Source organism: Andrena cerasifolii, chromosome 12, assembly GCF_050908995.1.
Source record: "Andrena cerasifolii isolate SP2316 chromosome 12, iyAndCera1_principal, whole genome shotgun sequence".
NCBI lineage: Eukaryota > Metazoa > Arthropoda > Insecta > Hymenoptera > Andrenidae > Andrena > Andrena cerasifolii.
The window spans coordinates 5855840-5875690 of NC_135129.1; the positions used below are offsets into that span (position 1 = coordinate 5855840).

Sequence of the window (19851 nt, forward strand, 5' to 3'; positions counted from 1 at the left end):
CTTAGGACGTTCCAATTTGTTAGTACCAATTGCACAATTCAAATGTTGCTATCCACTGTTCGCCCCTATTGCATACATGAAAGGTCCCATTAACATAGTCCAAATAAAAGTGATAATAAACACGAAATTTCTATTTCCAATTAATCAGATGGTGTCGTTAGTAATCTTCGTATTAGTCGTTTACACCGTCGTGCTTGGTGACCCGAATGTGCCGCCTGCAACATTTATTTTTCTCATAGCCCTGTCCGGAATGTACGTTTTCGCTTTGGCAGTCGACTTGATCAGCCAGTACAGTGGAGGGGAACTGAATGCTCTCCAGGTAATTATTCGCACAAGCAACATTCCTGCGAGGAATATTTTTTAATTGATCCTTGTCGATGCTTTTATTACAGGCGCTCCTCTTATCTTTATTCGGCATGATATTCTTCGGGATCGGCGCGACTTTAGTAATATCAGTTTACGCTGCTTTCGGAGCTTGGTACATACTATCGGTACTGTGCCTTTGTTTTCTAATGTGCATCCTCTGCATGATTCATGTCGCGATTGTACTCACGTAAGTTTGTAATTACTGCAATTTAACTGTGAACTTAATATCACTGAGACATTAAGTATTCTGCACCAGGTCGTGGAAACGGAAAACCAGCTCGTGCAAAGAGTGCTGCTGCTCTCAGCAGGCTGAAGTATCGAAGCCTCAATTCTGTCATCCTACGTGTAGCGAAGTGTTAGAGTTAACCTGATCTTTTAGTAATATATTTTCTGCAGTACAGCAGTAACTTGTGCACCTCTAATCTTGCTTGACCGCAATAAACTACCGATAATTCACCGGAAATGGCTTTATGGATCTATTAGCCTGTTCGTTGGAAAGTTTAAACCTGCTTCTTTCTTTCCCTGACTTTTATTATCGGTGCAAACACTACGCGTACAGAAATACTGTATTTTAATATCAGTGTCCTTACTCCTTTCTAATTTCCTTTTTTTTATTTTTAAGCCTACTATATTAAAAACTTCTCATTAATTACTATTACAGCGAAGAAGAAAATCTACAGTCATTTGCAGAAATCATGTTAGATTTTTGATCACGTTGAATTACATGTAATCGTCATTTCAGAATAATAAATAATGTTTTAGGGTGCAAGCAGGCGATACGAGCAGGTCCAAAAAGACGCGTCTAATTCGGAAGAAGAACAAAGTTGAGCCTGCTGAACTGACGTAAGCAAACAATGTGTTATGCAACAAGACAAATTTTGACAAATGTGAGTATTCCGTTTAGACATGCTGATATGAACGTCCAAACTTTGGAAGCTGAAGATAATGATGAAATTACCTCTGCATCCGTTAGTTATAAACCAGAATCTGAGGTAATTGCAAAGCTTAAAATTTCCAATCAAATAAAATCCTCAAAATCTGCTATTCTTTATTTAATTTCGTTTGCTTTTATCAACAGAAGACTGTATATTTCACTGACTAATTTGACGAATAGTACAGTTCAATAAAATATTTTATAGCGACTGTTTACAGGCGAGAAAGAGGTTGTTTCAGTCGACGATAAAGCTGTAAATATTTGTCCGGCGTGTAAAAGGATACAGGTTAATGACATTTACGTATTTTATAATTGTCACTGTACAGGTAATTCGCATTAGACAATTTCGCCTCGACATTTTAACAGGGCTCCCCTACGTCGAGTCCCTTCCGATACTACAGTGTTCACAAAGACAAACGAGGAAAGCTGTACTGCGAATATTGCGCCACAGCAAACTGCATTAAAGTATAACGATAAACATTTCTCGTATAAACAACACAACGAAGTGTATTACCTTTTCGTGAACTTTAGGTGCTACGCGGAAGCGACGGCAGCGAACAGAAGCGTCTGAAGTGCGCAGGTTGTGGGAATTTCTTACGCATAAGGACCAGTCAGGACGAAGTAAAAAATCATTTATTTCCAAATGTTCTTCATTCAGCAAATTGGAATGGTGTACGATAAATCTTGCGTTCATTGTCAGAGTTTTCGAAACAAGTCTGACAACTGTCCAAACTGTAGTCAAGTTCCTGTACATTCAGCCCCATCAAAATGAATTCTTCGAAAATGCAGTGTTCCGATAGTTAGAGAAGCGATGATGAAATGTAAATACGAATAAAATACTGCAGGAGCAACGTGAGCAAGGATCAGAAAGTAGGAGAGCAGGTACGTGATGAATAAACAATGTTTAACTGCACGATGCAAAAATGATCGATTCTGTGTAGGTGAGCAAGAAATTTAACAAGTTACGAGCTACTATGTAGACATGGGAATATTCGATAGCTCTCCTTCGTGTACATATAAATAGTTAGAAAGGTGTTTCTGTTGCAGCAAGAAAAATAATTTAACTCCACTTTCCACCTCCTTTCCTTGGAAACTCTGTCAAGCAATGTAATATAATTACACGTTACGCTGATGTTATAATACAATCAAGCAACCCCATTTGGAGAAACGTAACGGGCATTTTATTCGAGTTGCGTAGAGTATATCGTGGAGCTTTTCAAAACATCATTTATTCCATAAAAGTAGAAAAATGATAGGTCACTGATGACAAGAGAAAAAAGGTTCTTAATATTACGCGCTCATAGATGATTGTAATATATCGCCATGCACTTGTAAAAACAGTATGGTTTCTTAGTTAACAATATTTCCACTGTTTAAAATAAATTCTAACTTCGCCTAAATTGTCGAATTTTCACGTGAAATACGAATCCTCTTGCTGCCATGATGACACGAATAATTTGATTAGAAAAATGAGATGCAACGTTACGCGACATATTAAAAATTTTCTTACAAAGGATAGAAGTTCCGGAGTAGTCTAATAATGCGTCAGATTCAGGAAAAAAGGAGCTTATAAGCGATACAAGTACGGTTAGAAAATAAGATTATATAAACGTTATGATTATAATAAATACTATGATTATAATAATAAGAAATAACGATTATTTAGCTGCTAGTTACCATTAATCTTTGGTATAAAACGACTTCTCTTTATACTTCCATCGCACGTATTAGCTGTAAAAAATTATTCTTAACTAATAGGAACTTCAACTGTGCTTATACGAGAGGCGAGACAGATTTCTCGTTTCAGAAATACCACCCTTATTCATCTGTCCTTATTCGTACTTAATATAGACGCTTAGAAATAAATGATAAATACATATATACTTTAAGAACAAACTATCTCAAGATCCAGAACACTGATTGTAAAAAAAAATTACACCTTTCCTTCAAATACTGATTAGAAAAATCTTAATCACTTGTCGTCCCTAGCTATTCACATCTCCAATGGTCACGCAACAAAATTATCTGAATGTTCAACGACGCATGTATAAACTTCCTTGATCAGAAAATTGTTCCTACGCTCTCAGCAACTTGTTTACCAACTTGTTTTTAAGATAAGCCTCACCAGCGAAGCCGCGATATATTTCCACAGAAGATTTGCATGAGATCAAGTTCTATCGCGATAAAAGAGGACCGAGGCAGCCTGTTCTCAACTGACTTACGCAACGCCACCCAACGAACCGATCTAGAGATTCGAATAAAACAGCACGCCCCTCTAATCAATAATTAACGTTGATATTAGCATTGGCTCCTTTCAGGACTGGCCTCGCGAAAAACTTCCCGTCGCCCTGAAAATTCTCCCCGAGTTGCAGCTTACTTTCCATAACCACCCGATCGTTCGAATACAGCGCAGCCTTCGCGTTATTCTCGCGGAGCCTATCATCAAAATTCCACAGAGGATTCCAAAAAGGTCCGTGATTAACTCGATCGTCGTAACGTCCAATTTCTTGCACGTTCCGTGGATTCACCAGCTGATGGTGGCTCGAATATTTCACGTCGTTCGGAATCCCATTGGACAACTCTGAAATCTTTCTAGCCTCGCATGCGAGAGGCTGATTTGGCAAAGGCACAGCTACGCACCAGCCAAAATTCTGGTCCATGACCACTGGTTTCATTGCGTTAGGTAGGAATCGTTGACAAAAAAGCTCGCCACTCGGTTCCTGACGAAACACGGGGCTTCGAACTCCCTGCAGGTTGTGCTGCTCAGGAGCTTGATCAGGGAGTTTAAGGTAAGCCATCGGGTCGTTTCGTCCGGCACCGTTGGCAGCCAAATTTTGATAATAATTCTCGTATTGGAGGGCACTCGAATACTGGCGATTAAAATCGTTCGAGGGCTGAGGGTCGAAGAAGCTATTAGACACATTGTTGGTTTGTAAAGGAGTCTGCAGCTCGTTCGTGTAAACAGCGGGATTTTTATCAAAATTCTCGCCCGTGACGGTCAGACCATCTGAAAACATGGATGTCAGACCTTGGACTGAATTCCAATCGTCTCGATTGATGGAATGGGCGTCGTTGTACTTTTCCAAATTCAGATTGCCATCGTCGGGGAAGCGACTAGAGCAATCTGTGATATAATTGTTGAACGTTCCATAGGAATCTTCTGGAAGATTGTTGGAATGAATTTGAAGCCCGTTCCGTCGTCTGGGGTCTTCGCCTGAGGATTTCTGAAAGTTGCTCAATTTGGAGCTCTTCTGACGTTTCCCTTTATTCAAGTACGCACTGATCGATGGAAGAATCGCGTTTGATTGATCTTGCTGCGGCTGATTCGCTTTCAAATTTAGTAGAGAGTGGTTGAAAGTGCTTCTGAGATTCCCATTGATGTCCCACGCCTGGTTGAAGTTCCCGTTCGTTTTGTAGTCGTTTCTGGAGAAATTCAGTTGGGAGCATTGGGAGCACACCAGGTTCTGGGGTTTGTAGTTTCCCAGTGCACACTGACTCGGTGTACGGTCGAGGCTACTCGACGGATTTCCTGCTGCAGCCTTTATGGCTCTGCCCTTTCGAATAGTGGGATCGATGGGCTTCTGTCCTCGGTGATTGCTGGTTGCATTCGATCGCTTTTCCACGCTTCTGTTGTGCTTCGTCCGAGCCACAGATTTCTTGATTTTTACTGGCTCGATGAACGTTTTCGTTACTTCGACGTTGCCCTGATCGTCGCAGGTCCCGTTCTCTTCGTACTATAATTTTTCGAAAGTTTGAGGGTTTGTTGAAGGAAAGGTGGGTGAGTTCTTTCACTTTTGGCGTCGAAGTACATGCATATTGTACTGTATACGTTGAATGCTCGTGAGTAAAGATTTTAAGAGTATTCAAGATTCGTGGATTGAAGACTAAAAAAGCTTGACGATTTGTGACTTGCAGATTAAAGAAATTTGTGGCAGAAGATTTGAGTGGTTTTCAAGTAACATAGGAATGTTTCGTGTTTGCTTAATTATGTATCAGAATCACTGGCTTGGTTTACATTCTGTGCCGAAAGACATTTCGCTCTCTAACCTTCCTTTATAAAATTTGTATCTCAAATGGTAGATCGATCCGGGAATTATTTAGAAGATTAATGAAACATGGAATTTGTGCCCTGTGAAGGCCGGACCCCTTCTTAAATATTCTATCCAACTTACGACTATTTAAGAAAATTTAGTTTTTGTGGAAAGAGGCTCTGTGATTGCGGTGATAAAAAGAACACACAGCCATTACTGTACAACACAGTGAACTTGCGATAACCTTACTAAAAATATGTTTGCGAGTAACATTCTCGAAACTTTAGCTTCTCAATTTAAGGGGGAATTCTCGTCTAACAGCCCCAAAAGTAACTGATATTTAAGAATTTTTTTTAAAAAAACTGTTGATCATATTGGATTAATCTCTTTTGAGATATAATGAGGCATCTTGAAGCTTGCAGAAAATATTTTTTTTATGTCGATCGTTGTTATTATTTATTAATTAGTGTGGAATCTTTTCCACCTCTTCGAAGATGTAATTCCTGTTTGCGGGATGTGTAGCACCTATCCACAGCCATCTGATTACAAAAAAATAGAAGTTGCTTAAAGTTAGATAGCTTACGCTGGGATTGGTCGACTTTAAAGAAAACAAATGAAAAATTGAAAGAGTTATAGCATTTGAAACAAGAAGTAAGTTTTTTCCTTAGACAAATTTTCCATATTATTCTTTACATCGACGAAAACAGCATTATAAATAAAAACTAAAATTAAAATTTTAGATCCAGCCCCTGCGTAAATTATTTAACTTTAAGAAAATTTTCTTCTTTTTACAATCAGATGACGGTGACAGGTGCTACATCTGCCACCAACATCGTCGACGAGGTTAACACGATTCCATAATAATTAATAAGTAATGAAAAGGAGCGACATTAAAAAAAACAATTCCACAAATTCAAAGATGCCTCCTTATATCCCAAAAGCGTTTAACGCAATATTAACAATACTTTTTCCAAAAGAAATTCATAAATTTCGGGGTCTGTTACACGAGAATCCCCCTTTAAATAAACGAAATAAATATCAGTTCAAATAAGCCTGCCTCATTAGCCCTAATAAATATCAACTTCGTTCGAATTGCACTAACAACACACTTAAAGCGAACTTTGCGCGCGAATCGCCGATTCACGCGCCGTCTGATTCCACCTTAATATAAGAAAAATATCTGACGTTTATCATCGAAGAATACGACGAGAATCTAAATAAGTAAATCTGTCGGGGACGACGAGATTTCCAGGTAGAGAAGCAGCGGACCATGGCAAGAGCCATTAAAACAATAAACCAGTTGCTTCGCAGCTGGGGACGTTTTCCTTCGGCGTCCGCCAGGAAACCTTTTCACCCTCTCTATTTCGGTACTTCCCCTTTTGTATCAATGCCTTGCCACGTTTTCGGCGGAAGAAACCGCTGCGAGTGGAAGGGCAGGGCAGGTAGCGACGAGACATAAACCAGTACCCCTCGGGGTGTCTACTTTGTACCGCTGAGTATTCACCAAAAATGCAGACCATTATTTCACTCCACCTAATTGTCACAAATCCTTCATAAACGGTGCAACAAAATTTCTATTCCCTCGGAACGGTAACGGACAATCAAAGCGATTGGAATAAAGCGGCAGGTATCAACAAAAGGTAGAGAAAAAAATCGATTATGCTGCGAGGGACTTGTATCTGACCAAGCTGAGTATGGTAATTCGTGCAAGTCTTGGGTAGAAAACAGTTACGAACCATCTCTGCCTGGGCCAAGTAAATCCATAGCTTCCGCCACGTGCTAAACTTTTGTTGATCGCTGAAGTTGTAGCGCATTTCCTTCGAGGCGTATCTGGTCGCCAAAGGACTGCGATAATCACTGTATTCACTGTCTTCTACCTTCGTGACACTCATTTTCGTGGGTTAGCAAGGAAAACAGCGGGCGATAGGATATTCGAAAATAGTTTCGTATAATACGAGAACGAGGAAGCACGCGATCAGCTGATCGACTCGGCACATCTGTCGCTGCGCATTCTCTTTAATGAATGCCGACACTCCTGGTGCCCCTTGTCGGCGATATCGCGAACTATTTCATTCAAACTGTGTTTACTACGTTCTCGTGCGTGAAAATTCATTGATCTTGGGGAAAATCTCCATTCAAGAAAGAAAGAATCTTTGGATAGGGTACTTTAACACCCACAAAGGTTGTGTATCAAATTGAGGAGAAATAGTTACCAGAATGTACGAAAACACATTTAGTATATACGTTTAAATAACTGTTTTTAAAAGAAATATGTATGAAATAAATTACTAAATACTTTGTGTGAAAATTCTTGGAAAATAGACTCTCTGTTACTAATGTGGATTTCTAAAAATTCTAAACTGAATAAAGATAGTGGAAAATTCTTTAAATTCTTTCCAGTGGTGTTTTTAAAATTTTGAAAATGTCTTAAACCCCCGCCTTCATACTAATCCTTAAATACTAATGTTGAAACGCTTGAATTAACTTCAAAGATTATTTTCTGTTACACATTGTGTTAGTTGTTTGATAAAGGAGACTTATATTGTTTAAGTGAATGAAATAGCTGTTAATTTAAAAAAAAAGTAGCAGCCTCTGCCAAAAATTTATCAAGATACAAAAGCATAAGAATGCGATCTACCGATTTCACAAACACGCAAGCCTCTCGATTTCTAGCAAATCGTTTTGCCAATTGCAGAGACAAGCCAATGGGGGAAAGTACCCACGTCCTATTTTCACGTGGGACCATAACTGAACGATGTCATTGTTCTTTGTGCACGAAAGGCATAACCATAAATTGCTGCCAGTACCTATTTGCAAACACTAACATCCCTTCGCCACATTCCACTCGTTCTTTCATATTTTTCTGTGCTAATAATCGACGCTCTTCAAAATCTATCTGATTGTGATTTTCAAATTAATATTTGGGATTAACCCAGATTAATCCTAGCCTTGCAATTATTTACAATTAATTCTTCAATTTATTATTAATGGTTATTGAAATTTGCATTCCACTTCTCTATCAGCTTTCAGTAGAATGAACATTTGTAGATTAAAAGAAAGTGGAGATTGATTACTTTGTATACTACATAGTATTATATGTATGTATTACGCTTTTCGTGAAAGAACCACGCACCTTATGTTAACATTTTTCTTGCGAATAAGTGCAGAAACGTGGACTTGATACACGTACCATATTGAAAGGAGTCATATTCGGATTGGCCCATTCCACGATAATTTCGCAATTCTTAAAAAGTGTCGACGATTCAGGAACCAATCTTCTCCTTCCCATGGCAGCACCTCGATGGGTTTTGTACGAAATTAGTGCGTAGCAAATCAAGCCGTTTAAATTTCGATAAATGGCCACTTTGTCTACGTCATCGGTTATCTCATAAAACAGCTGAAAACAAAAATCGTGGAACCTCAACGTGATTTCGTAAAAATATCCACTACAAACGAAAACTTATATCCAGCATTTCAATCATTCCCAAACCGGGTATCAGAAAATTATTTAATCTTTTAGAATCCCTACGCAAATTTCTGAGACCTTCGATTCCACATGAAAATTCGAAATTCACTTATTACGCATTTCATTCAAACTAGTCGACTTAATTAAAAAATAGAAAATAACAGAACAAGAAGGTTGTAAAATTATCTTCAAACAACACACCTTGATAATAGTTACAGAATCCAAATCCTGGGGCAATTGCTTGATATAGAGGCGACAATTGTTGGTACTGGCAACGACGCCGATTTTTTTGCCAGGATAAATCTCGTACTGGTCCAGCTCCTTTACAGCCCGAACTGCCTCCTCCTCGGTAGAGTACATGATGAAGCAATATCCTCTATTCGTGCCAGAGAAGTCCATCATCAACCGAAGTTCGTAAATCTGGCCCACCGTGCTGAATATGAGGACGATTTCGGGCTCGTAATAATTTCGAGGTATACTGCCAACGAAAATCTCGCATTTCGGGCCTGGCGGCGGCCCCGTCCACCCTGGGGGTGGTCCCAGCTTCCTCTGTCCATTCACTTGCGTCAAAGTCAATTTGGAATCGGCCACGAATTTGAGCAGCTTCCAACAGCTTTCCATTTGATCCTTTATATTCAATATTTTGTCGACGGCTCGCAAATGGTTGGCGTACTTTCGATTTCCTAGACAAGTTTCGAATTAATTCGATGATTGATTTAGGCGATTCTTTCGTGCTGATTGTAAACATAAATTTGTATTTCACTAAATTTTCTTCTAATAGTACAATAAAACATACCTTTACTTTTCTGTCCCCCCTTAATATACAAGTGTTCAATATTTTTACAATCGGTCACGAAAATAAGGGATTCGAAAGCATCAAACGATTAATTTTATATCTCTCGCTTATGAACGACACTCACATTTTCAAAGGATTATAATTTAGATATAGTAAGCCGACAATGGGACTTGAAACGATAGTTTAGTCCAAAATAAAAAATACACGTCCGTGATCGAAGATATATCACTGCACCATGAAAACCCTTCAGCAAATCGATTAAAATCAGCTCATACCAGGAATCTCAATCAGTTATCCTTTTGCGAACTAGAAATTTAGGAATCCTCTTAACAACTAACAATTTTGCAATACACTTACCCAATTGTTTCTTGCTGTCTTCCTCATTCTGATTTTTATTCGACGACTGAGTCGATTCCTGTTTTCTCGTGAGAGAAGTAATTGCTTCCTTCTGGCTGCATTGAATCCTTTCGTCCTTTCCGTTACTTGACATTTTAATTTCCTTGCGCGAACACCCACTTCTTGCGTTACACCACGTCGCGACAATCAAACGGCACTTTTATTTTAATCGCGGGAAGCGAAGGGGCAAGTTGATCGGCGCGGTGTGACGTTGGATCGAGGGAAGTGGGATGCTGGTCGAGATTGAAAGATCGAGGACCAACAGAAAGAAGCAACACAATGATTTGAACAGGACTGATGCAGCGGGCCACGGCGAGGACACGGGTCAAGTGCAGGGATCAGATGGCGCTCATTTCGGAGTGTCGCCATTGGACAAATTTATTTTCCTTCGCCCCTTGGAGGGGAGACGATAGTCTTCTCTCCTTCCAACTTGTGAATCCCCTTTCTCCCTTTACACTGGAGCGCTTTCTTTTGTTTTGAACCCTGCGAACCGCACAGGCTGCATTCTGCTGGGCATTCGCTGGGATATAGAAATTTTTAAGAATTTTTAGGTGACGAATAAAGTATTTAATTCGAAATGATTTAAGCAATAAAAATATGTGGGGTGATTATTTTTTACAGGATACTGTACTATTTTTGACAACGTTGATTCTGAACACAGGATTATTCATTTCTGTGTCATTATTGGGTAATGTGTTTAACAATTGAAGTTGCACGATAAAAATAGGGGAATGTAATTGAAAGTCTTACGAGGTTGGATAGCTGATCTCGCTCAATGTTCCAGTGTCACTCTGAAGTTGGTAAATAATATATTTTCGTACAGGTGTGATAATAATTGAGGACCTTGCAGCAACTTCGAATGAATTAAAAAAAAACTGTTTATAAAATTACTGCTTTGACTTAACATTAAGAAGAGGACACTAATTGATATATATATATTTTCACACAATAAGTAGTAGTTATTCAGTTGATGAGTTTTTATTTCTATTCTTGGCGAATTTTTCAAATCTGGAATTGCACAAAACAGATTAAAAAATTAGCAATAAATCGCTCATTTGTTATCGGATTTGCATCAAACGTGCACCGAACGGTGCAGAATTATTTTTCTTAAGTATATTACACGTCATAACTCAGAAACTGTCAAAAATGGAGATGCACCCCTCTTGCTGCAATATCCTCAATTGCTTTCCGATGCTTTGAAATTGAATCATTACTTTATTCCCCATGCAGTACGTAGGGTTTAAAATGTTAACTGTACGTTTCCATGATTTTAACAGCATTCTTTAAATTGATGCGAGATGGAAAAAAATCCTTCCTTTCGATTCCTCCAGTAAGTGGAAATACATATTCCAGGTCCACACGTTTCTGTTCGTCGACGACGTTACAATGTTGCCTGGGCAACCTGTTGCCCGCTCGAAGATCCAGATCAACGGCCTCTCGGCTGGAAATCGCGATACATTGTTTCTGAATCGCTGCAAACGACTGGACGCACCAGACAAGAAAAGCCAGGGTGAAACAAAAAAAAACCTTGCACGTGTACTTCGTATGGTTTTTGTTTCGAATAAAATTCTTCACATTTCTGGAAACATTTACCTCGTAATTAAGACGTTTTCGGAATGATCTTCTGTCACTAAAATGAATATAATATCATCAGCTTTTCATAACAGTAGTGTACTTCAGAAAAATATTAATTTATTAGTCATTAAGTGAAGTTATAAATTTTCAGATTCCCACAACTGTGGAATAAAATCTCAGAATTAGACTTCGCCAATTCTTGAACAAAAATTCGAAAGACGCCAAACTGTATTGCTCCCATTACTGAATCCTCCATCACAAAATTTAAAGACGGCAAATCAAACCATAAGTGGGATATTATATTACCAGTCTCTGTTCCATGAATAATCATCACGCTTCCGGTGGATTGCAGATGATTCACACCGTGACTCAAAAGAAAATCATATCGCAGAGAAGTGAAACGATCATCTTAGACGGAAAACATCAACCTTAAGTCGATCACTGGGATGAATCATGTAGCTTCGATAAGCAGAAATTAAAATAAATTTAGTCGTCTACCCAGGGCGAATAAATTCGCGCATTTTTCCCATACTATGTACCTCCGCTCCTCTCGGTTCAATGAAACGCTGTCGAAGCGGTTCAAGGTAGCCGCGGTTCGCCAGGCATTTCCATGCCGTTTATTGCGAAAAGTTCACACCGTCCTGCGCCAATGCACCGTGTGATAATGGTATTGTTGTTACCTGCAATACGCAGACGTTATTACGTGACACGTAGTGGCTCGTCCGACTTGAACCACCAGCCTTCCTATCTCTTCAGTAGCCGTTGGAGCGCGCCGCGACTCGTGCCTTCCTTTTCCGCGACCCCTTCGATTCGGACTCGCTAATGAGAAAGATAAGACGCACGTTCCACTCTCGTCTATTTATCGATCGCTAATTCGGTTCGCCTCGAGCCGCCTGCAGACACGAATTCGATCACTCTCACTCGAGGCTCGTCTTAACTAATTGCTGCTGCTTTCCAAGAAATTCCGCAGATGTGTGAACGCAAGGGTATTTCCTAATCCAGTGTCTTCTTTGGATTGCACTTTGGGTTCGCAAAAGTTCGATTTCGTTGAAGGTGAGAGTGTTGAATTGTGGCTTTGTGTAATTGAAGTATGCACTTTGTTCGGAGAGGATCTTTGGTGAATGGATACTGCGAGTATTGGAAAGTAGATAATTGGTAGTGAAGAGAGTCCTCGTTTGCTGGAAAATAATGCTTTACAAATCAAACTACCTGTTACAAAGTAGACGCTTCGAAATGTGCATTTTAATCAATGCAAGTCAGTTTTACTCCAGTGAGTCATAATAATAATGGTTTCTTTTAAAATCACAGCAGCGTGAGTTGCATGTTGCATCCATCTCCCTCCTAATTGGATAGTTTGTTAACGAGCCCAGACTTCTCGTAATGCAACGAACAGTAGTGAATGTTGCGCAAAGGGATCAGCATCATTTGGTTCTTTGAATTTTCGGCCAGTGACGTCGAGCTTCTGCTTGGAATATGTGGAATCGTAAAGTGTTTATCAGGATTATCGAAGTGGTGAGTGAATGTTGTCGTAACTCTTTCAATAATGATTGTACGATTGTGTTAACATTTTCTGTGAAGAATATTCGAAATACGCAAAATACTTATTTCTGAAAAGTTTCTATCATACGCGATAGTGTACCAATGAAAGGAGCGCTTAATTAACAATGGAACATAGATAATGATTTCTGTCTACGTTCCCACAATCAATTATTTATAATTGCTCCTATACATCCTCAGAAGCAATTGGAAACGCGAAGAAAAAGTCGAATCTCAACTTGTTCTTGCTTTTTGCTTCATTCATCCTAGATTAATTTTAAAAAAATTCAATCAACGAGACGTTCGATTTGCAGGGACTTTGCATTGCCTGCGTGGTGGCACTCAGAGTAACTGACGATGAAAGTCGAAGGGTGTTCCATTATCTACGAAGTCGTAGCAGGGAATGGTCACTTCTAAACAACGTTACATGGGGTGCCATAGGTTCGAGTATTTTAATACCAATTTACTCTAAAAAAAATCAGAAAACGATGCTCCGCCGTATTCAACAATCTCTCATAATAATGTCTACTTTCCTCGAAACTAAAATTGTAGAAATTCGCAGAAATTCTGTTTACACAAATCATCAAAAGCGACACTTTAAAATATAAAACAATTTTTTATTTCTGTTTTTTTTTTGCTAGTAGGGGTAAAACAAAATTTATAATTCTATAAACAATTATAAAAAGATGACTTGAGGAAGATGTAATTGAGGAGACATTAAAGTGTTAACAGTTGACAAAATGTTTTTCTGTTTTGTTAATTCAGGTGCAGCCTTTGCAACAGCAACTTGTGGTGGTTACATCATAATAACAACAGGCCTCCTGATCGCTGCAGCAACAGGCGAGCTTTCTGGCCGAAAGACGGTAATCCCTTTCAAGTTTCTTTAGCGTTCCTTCCTACAGTGCTTGCAACATGAAGAAAAACTCCACGTGCACTGCACCACCTCCTAATTCCTTCTTCCTCGACGATTACGCGAGACCTTCCTTGTTCCCTAATAGTCGCATTGTTTGGACTCATCAAGGTATTCTTTCTCTTTTACGGGCTGTGTCCTTCGACGACACCGATTTTATCGCGAATTAACGTTCTCCTCTTCAACGAGCACAGTACCAGCGCAGAAATTTAGCTAGCCACTTGTTAGTAACGCAGATTGTCGTCGTAATTAAATTAATTAATCCGCGCGAAGCGTGCGGGTTCTGATTATTAACAGATGTTACGAGTCCTTGGAGAAGAATAAAATATTTACATAATATTTCAATGTTGAATTTTAAAAAAGAGTTTCGCAGAAGTAAACAAATTTTTCAGATAAAGTTTGAGAAATAAAAACTGACGGTGTTGCAATTGGTAATAATCGATACAATTATTTATCTCTACCAAGTGTGATATTTGTAATCATTTGAAACACTTATTGAATCCTTCTCCACAACATATGACTTTTTTTTAAAAATCGTGACTTGCAACACATTACAGCACCGAATACTCATGGCGCTTAAACTACTCTTCAAGATCGCTCGTCATCAAGATAACTGATTGTGAATTAAATTCCTCTGTAATTCAAGCAAACTGTAGCCACATTTCCAAGGCACCAGATTTCATGCTCTCACGATGTTAATCTCCAAGCTTCATTACAATTCCAATATCCTTCCTGGTGTGCATCGTTTCCACCAAGGCACACCTTGTCCATTAAACACAGTCAATCAGCATAACGATCGAACTGATTTGTGAGGCGCTGAAGCACCCGACAGAATTCTTTCCCAAGGATACTTTTTTCCCCTTTTTTTTTTTAATTTATGTAAGCCAACATGTCGTACCAGAAATAGACTAAATATAGAGCACGCGTCTTAACGATGCCGTGAGAATATCCACGGCGAAACGTGTCCAGGTCGCTGTCATTGAGGGCCAAGGATAAAAGTGTCCTTAGCGCAACCGAGTTACAAGATGAAACACGTAACTCGCATCCTTGGCTCATGGCGATCCAACCACGTAACGCGAACACTACTGTGACTTATTTAATGACTCACAACTGAGGCTAGGCGGGTCGTAACGATTCTTCAATGCAGATACACGTATCTCCTGGGAATGAAATTTGCATGAAGGAAACGTGGATGTTGTGGTTGTACAAGGAAGCCTTCTATTCGAACTTGTTTGAATGATAAGCGCCTCTGAAGGCTTCTTAAATGAAAATTAATAGTTTCCATGACGAAGAAGAATTAGAATCACAAAGAAACTTCTCTCTTTCATTCGTGGACATTATTGAAAGGGGACACGTTTTTAGAGGATAGTAGTAGCTTGATGTTTGGATTGGGAGAAGGTTGTTCCGTCTTTGTTCTTGCATTAAAGCTTTTGAAGTTTATGACGAAGAGTGGGACGAAAGGAGGAAGTTATTTAACCATCACACGTATGAAAAGACTCTTTCTTGATTTAAGGAAAGTTTCTTCCTTGGACTCGGCGTTATCCTTTTCGGCATCGTTGGCGCTTTGTCTATGGCCTCCATTGAAAATGTCCCCGAGGATTTGATAGACAATGCAGCGGTTTTTGGGGCGCTGTGTTTAGTGACAGCGTTGGTCTTCATCGCTGATTTGTTAATGGGCACGCCGAAGAAGAAGATGAAGAAAGACATGACAGAACGTTTGACTGATAAGAAAGGTAAATCATAAAGGACACTAAGTTTCTATAAATTTCTCTCATCTGAGGTGAAACATTGCAACGAAATTACAAATTCAAAGTTCGTACAAAATTAACGCTGCAAAGTAATTTCCTTAGTTACTTTTATTTGGCGCTCCAGACTATTTATTATTTATTCTAAACTCTGTTGTGGTTTCATTCTCCTTTTTACAACAATCCTCTTTACAAGAATGGTGTCACGTGAACAATGAGGAATCAAGTAACCCTCCATTCTCTTCATCCTTCACACAAAGTTTCATTAAAAGAATTTCCTTCATAAAATCTCACAGCCAAGCACCAAGTAACCGTCAGCACAGACAAGGAATCGAAATCCCCGAAAGCAAGTAGCCCCAAAGTCTCGAAAAAGGACGACAGTGGCAACACCAACGATGGGTTCGACAAGGTCGAGGAGCAACACCAGAAAAGTTCGCCCCAGGAGCCATTTGAAGACCCTCGGAAACGGGGACAGGATCGTTCCCCGAGTCAGTACCCTAAAGATATGCACAGGCACGAGGAACACGAAAGTTTCGTTCGTGACGGCAGGGAATCCAGGGAGCATTCGCAGAACTTTGAAAATGGCAGAGCTCTGAGAGACTCGCAGAGGTATCGAGACTCCGAGGAAAATGGAAGAAGGGACTCTTACAAGATAGAGCACAGAATGGAGATGCCCACGGTGGTGTACAAAGCTCGCGATATTTATCAACGTCCCGTGGATGAAGTGGACACGCCTCGGTTTCCAATTGAAATGGACAAGAGGAGTGAAGGCATGTTCGCCAAAATGGTAAATCCTGGAGTGAAGATCATGAAGGTCGAGCACGACGTTGAGGACGCCGTTGACGCTTACAGGTATGTACGTTAAAACTTATACAGACTGATTCAGTGATATTTTTAATTAAATTGCAAGTTGCGTAAAAGTATAGCGAAGAGATAGTAAATAAAGAATGGTGCTTGCTTTTTCTACCAATAATAATTTGTGATCCTTCTGTGGACACTGTTTATATTTCTTTGTTTGTTTTTTTTACGTCCACAGATATTCTGACATCAGTCAGTACGACAACGTGCCCATTCGAATGCGAGGGTCTTCGCCAAGGAGTCAGAGAAAGAATCGCGACGTCTCTTTCAACGTCCCTTCGCCATCGAAGGGACATGGCAAGGCTTATGAGAAGACCAAAGACGAAATTGAAATGCTCGAGGAGTGCTTCGGAGCACTGCGAACAGCCAGCACGGGAACACAGACTCCAGGGCTTCGGACACCTTCGTCGCCGACTGACCCTGGATACGTCCGACACACTGCCAGCAACTGGCCCCAGGAAACGAAGATGAAAACACCTGGTTCCAGTCCCACGAGAAACTGACGGTTCATGTGCAAAAAATAGTAATTAACAAATGACTTCTCTCGAAGAAAAGTATCTTGACTTTATGAAAATTTCAAATTGGTGTGAAATTTTTACTGCAGCGTTTGAAGTCTCGAGTCTTCTTTTCTTTTTATTAGTATTGTATGTTTTTATTGTTATTCTAGGTATTTAATTACTCTTGTCGCGCAGTTTTCGTGCGTATTTTTTTCATAAACAATTTGCTATCTTTAATCACTGCCCTTTAATGTCGATTAATATTTACTGCTGAAGGAAATTATAAAAGCATTTGTCATTCGTGCCAATGTAAGAAAGCTACTTAGTTTTCGTCCTAACATTAAGTACTGATGGAAAGATAAATTGCAATATACAATTCTAGAAAATTAGCAGATACGTTGTTTCTTAAAGTTTCATCTTCTCATGCCTCTGCTTTATTTCAATACTGAATCGAGTAATATGCTTTATTCCTATGCGAAAATTTTACTTGATGTCCCACGTGGATCATCAATAATATAAAAAATGTATTAACACTACATTCTAGTGATTGAAACTAGAATGATAAACATAGGTCAACGATACACAATTCAAATCATAGAAAATCATAGAAAATTCCCCGTCATTCTGCAATTAATTCATACTACTTCTCGACATCGTTATCATAACCACACTGATATCATACTCCACAAAAAAAAGGAGAACGGAATAGTCAAACCACAAACACAATAGTGTACGTACAAGTAGAAATTTTAATATAAAGTTTAACACCTCCGTTCGCATCATTACGCATACATACAATTATTAATAATATTCTCCTTGTGATAACACATATATATATATATAAAACCGTAGGTTCGTTAGTCTCCATCAGAACATACTCGTTAATGATTAGTCTTTTAATCGGATTTACATAAAAATCTTTCGCGCACCGTATTGTTTCTTTTTCTTACTTCTGCATTATATAAATAAACGACTGTACCCAACGCTGAAACTTCAATATTACTTTATACTTAGCCATTGAAGACCATCGTTTTGCGAAGCATGATCGACGATCTCTTCGTGTTACAAGAAGAAACGCGTCGTCACGAGTGGGAAGAAAAAGAAATCAATCGGAAGACGACACCGTCGACTGAGAGTATCGACGTGTCCTGCTCTTGCTGAGCAACGATCGAGATTCTTATAAACATTTCCCGTTTCACAGGACCGTCGTCCTCCCCTTCGACGTTTCACGAAACTTCATCCCTTCTTCTAAACGTTTCTAAACGCGTATTTACAGAGCCGAGAGTAATTGCTTAGATACTTGAGCATTGGTTCCTCTTCTTCCTCTTTCTTCTGCACGCCAACGTCCAGTGATACCTACGTACAAAATTCATCCACGTTGACGAAGAAGATGATCATGTTAAAGAAGCGACGCGGTCGTACGTGGATCGTCTTTTCACCCCGCGAAACAACATTTTAAGCATTACGGCTGATATTGCCGAATCCGTTCTTCAACGATACGTTCACCCAGATCTCCTTAATAATGTGCCTTTTGTTCTTTTGAATCTTCAAGCACTCGCCTGACAGTTTTCTGAACTGTTCATTACTTTTTTCCGATCGGTGAAAAGGGAGTGTTTAAAACGAGAAGAAAACGCGTATAACACTTTGCAGAAGTCATCGACAGTGCCTTCATTTCATTTATCTCCTTTCCTTAATTAAGACCGTTCCCATTCCTCTCCTTTCTCGCTGTTACAATTTTTCTAGCACATATTTACAAATCGAAAGTCATTTAAAACGAATTCTCCGGCTTTTCTGCGTGTCCTCGCGAGAAATCTCATCCAAATCGTCCCGTAAAATCTTCGCAATCACCTGCTTCGTTAATAAATAAATAATGAGACAGTAAAACAGACACGTTAGTGACAATCTTTCTGAACCACGGCTGGCAAACCGTTTTCCAGGCGTTATCGACAATTTTCTTCTTCGACCTTTCTTCTATTGCTTCAGCAGCTCAATTCGTTTCTCTTCTTCGTTAAAACAAGTGAAACTTCTTTCACAGACGTAACAAGTGGTTTCTGATCCAAGCTTCCATATCGTTCGTAGTTGAGAGACTCCTTAGGAACAGGACTTCCACTGCAGGCCAATGAAAATCCTTGTTCCCTTTCCCCACATCATTTTCATCCCTCTGCGTATGTATTTACAGCATTTCGTGCTCCATTAATTAATGACAAGGAATGTACTCCGCTGGGATGTTCGAAGGAACAAACGTAGGACGTGGCTGGAGAACCTTATCTCATACCAAAACCGATGCCAGCGCCCTGGGTGTTGCTCGCCCTTTGCTCCATGGTGATGTACTGTCGAATCAGTCGCGAGATTTCGTGAGCCTGCTCGGTTTGGAGCCTCGTGATACGTTGCTGCATCAGATTACCGCACTTCATGTCCAGGTAAAGGGTTCCCTCCTCGGATTTCACTTTCCTTGTGGAGATCACCTCGGAGTAGGGGTAGTGGTGCAGCGTTTCCTGTAAATGTTTTCAGGGACTCCAATTATTCACGTATTCGTGGCGGGACGTAGAGTTCTAGGAGTTGGAATTACAGTAGAACTTTGATAACGTAAAAACAAATATCAGTGGTCAATAGTTGAAGAGTTTTGGGTAGAGATAGTACAAGAATGAAGCAGATTCAATGTAAAAATTCATACATCTATCAAATAACTAGGTAATAAGAACTTAAATACTATTTTCTATTTTTATACTGGTTGAAACTGT

The 19851-nt window shown here is 39.5% G+C and overlaps 5 protein-coding genes across 17 annotated transcripts in view; 2 read left to right on the plus strand and 3 right to left on the minus strand.

Moving 5' to 3' along the window:
- Positions 1-7344, minus strand: part of Adsl (adenylosuccinate lyase) — a 28892-nt gene extending 21548 nt beyond the window's left edge. Inside the window, exon 1 of the mRNA XM_076824304.1 lies at positions 7068-7344. Within this exon, the coding sequence (XP_076680419.1) occupies positions 7068-7223 (156 nt within the window). The 5' untranslated portion in view covers positions 7224-7344. The remainder of the gene's footprint in view (positions 1-7067) is intronic.
- On the plus strand, positions 758-2387 carry LOC143375323 (uncharacterized). 4 transcript variants are annotated; one of them, XM_076824309.1, is made up of 6 exons: positions 758-1209; positions 1271-1358; positions 1506-1586; positions 1667-1765; positions 1832-1921; positions 2001-2387. In XM_076824309.1, exons 2-6 carry the CDS (start codon positions 1281-1283, stop codon positions 2070-2072), a joined length of 420 nt encoding a protein of 139 aa, XP_076680424.1. In that variant the 5' UTR covers positions 758-1209; positions 1271-1280; the 3' UTR covers positions 2073-2387. The 4 variants fall into 4 exon arrangements, 3 of the variants coding, with proteins under 3 accessions (XP_076680424.1, XP_076680423.1, XP_076680425.1); XR_013086878.1 differs by having other exon boundaries at positions 1206-1358; positions 2001-2182; positions 2242-2387; XM_076824308.1 differs by having other exon boundaries at positions 1206-1358.
- Positions 2515-10911, minus strand: LOC143375319 (uncharacterized). Its single transcript, XM_076824303.1, has 4 exons — positions 9951-10911; positions 8999-9480; positions 8522-8728; positions 2515-5034 (listed from the first exon to the last, which is right to left on the minus strand). The coding sequence occupies exons 1-4, from the start codon at positions 10081-10083 to the stop codon at positions 3580-3582; spliced, it is 2277 nt and encodes a 758-aa protein (XP_076680418.1). The 5' UTR covers positions 10084-10911; the 3' UTR covers positions 2515-3579.
- A 1225-nt stretch (positions 10912-12136) lies between these two features.
- LOC143375475 (uncharacterized) lies at positions 12137-17504 on the plus strand. Of its 3 annotated transcripts, none has more exons than XM_076824620.1 (7): positions 12137-12617; positions 12873-13076; positions 13415-13541; positions 13866-13963; positions 15524-15743; positions 16052-16607; positions 16792-17504. In XM_076824620.1, exons 2-7 carry the CDS (start codon positions 13038-13040, stop codon positions 17114-17116), a joined length of 1365 nt encoding a protein of 454 aa, XP_076680735.1. In that variant the 5' UTR covers positions 12137-12617; positions 12873-13037; the 3' UTR covers positions 17117-17504. The 3 variants fall into 3 exon arrangements, with proteins under 3 accessions (XP_076680735.1, XP_076680736.1, XP_076680734.1); XM_076824621.1 differs by having other exon boundaries at positions 12137-12610; XM_076824619.1 differs by having other exon boundaries at positions 12137-13076.
- Positions 17505-17843: 339 nt separating this feature from the next.
- The window catches only part of Myo10a (unconventional myosin 10A), a 74370-nt gene continuing 72362 nt past the window's right edge, over positions 17844-19851 (minus strand). For all 8 annotated transcript variants that reach the window (XM_076824616.1, XM_076824614.1, XM_076824615.1 and 5 more), the window contains one exon: positions 17844-19605. In XM_076824616.1, coding sequence (XP_076680731.1) covers positions 19375-19605 — 231 coding nt within the window. In that variant the 3' untranslated portion in view covers positions 17844-19374. The remainder of the gene's footprint in view (positions 19606-19851) is intronic.

Coding starts and splice junctions, on each gene's coding strand:
- LOC143375323 (XM_076824308.1), top strand. CDS start 1,221: ATGTGTTATGCAACAAGACAAATTTTGACAAATGTGAGTATTCCGTTT. Junction 1,359..1,505: donor GTTATAAACCAGAATCTGAG/GTAATTGCAAAG, acceptor AATATTTTATAG/CGACTGTTTACAGGCGAGAA. Junction 1,766..1,831: donor CCACAGCAAACTGCATTAAA/GTATAACGATAA, acceptor CGTGAACTTTAG/GTGCTACGCGGAAGCGACGG.
- LOC143375319 (XM_076824303.1), bottom strand. CDS start 10,083: ATGTCAAGTAACGGAAAGGACGAAAGGATTCAATGCAGCCAGAAGGAA. Junction 9,481..9,950: donor AGACAGCAAGAAACAATTGG/GTAAGTGTATTG, acceptor AAACTTGTCTAG/GAAATCGAAAGTACGCCAAC. Junction 8,729..8,998: donor ATTCTGTAACTATTATCAAG/GTGTGTTGTTTG, acceptor TTTTGTTTTCAG/CTGTTTTATGAGATAACCGA.
- LOC143375475 (XM_076824619.1), top strand. CDS start 13,038: ATGTGGAATCGTAAAGTGTTTATCAGGATTATCGAAGTG. Junction 13,077..13,414: donor TTATCAGGATTATCGAAGTG/GTGAGTGAATGT, acceptor TTCGATTTGCAG/GGACTTTGCATTGCCTGCGT. Junction 15,744..16,051: donor ACGTTTGACTGATAAGAAAG/GTAAATCATAAA, acceptor AAAATCTCACAG/CCAAGCACCAAGTAACCGTC.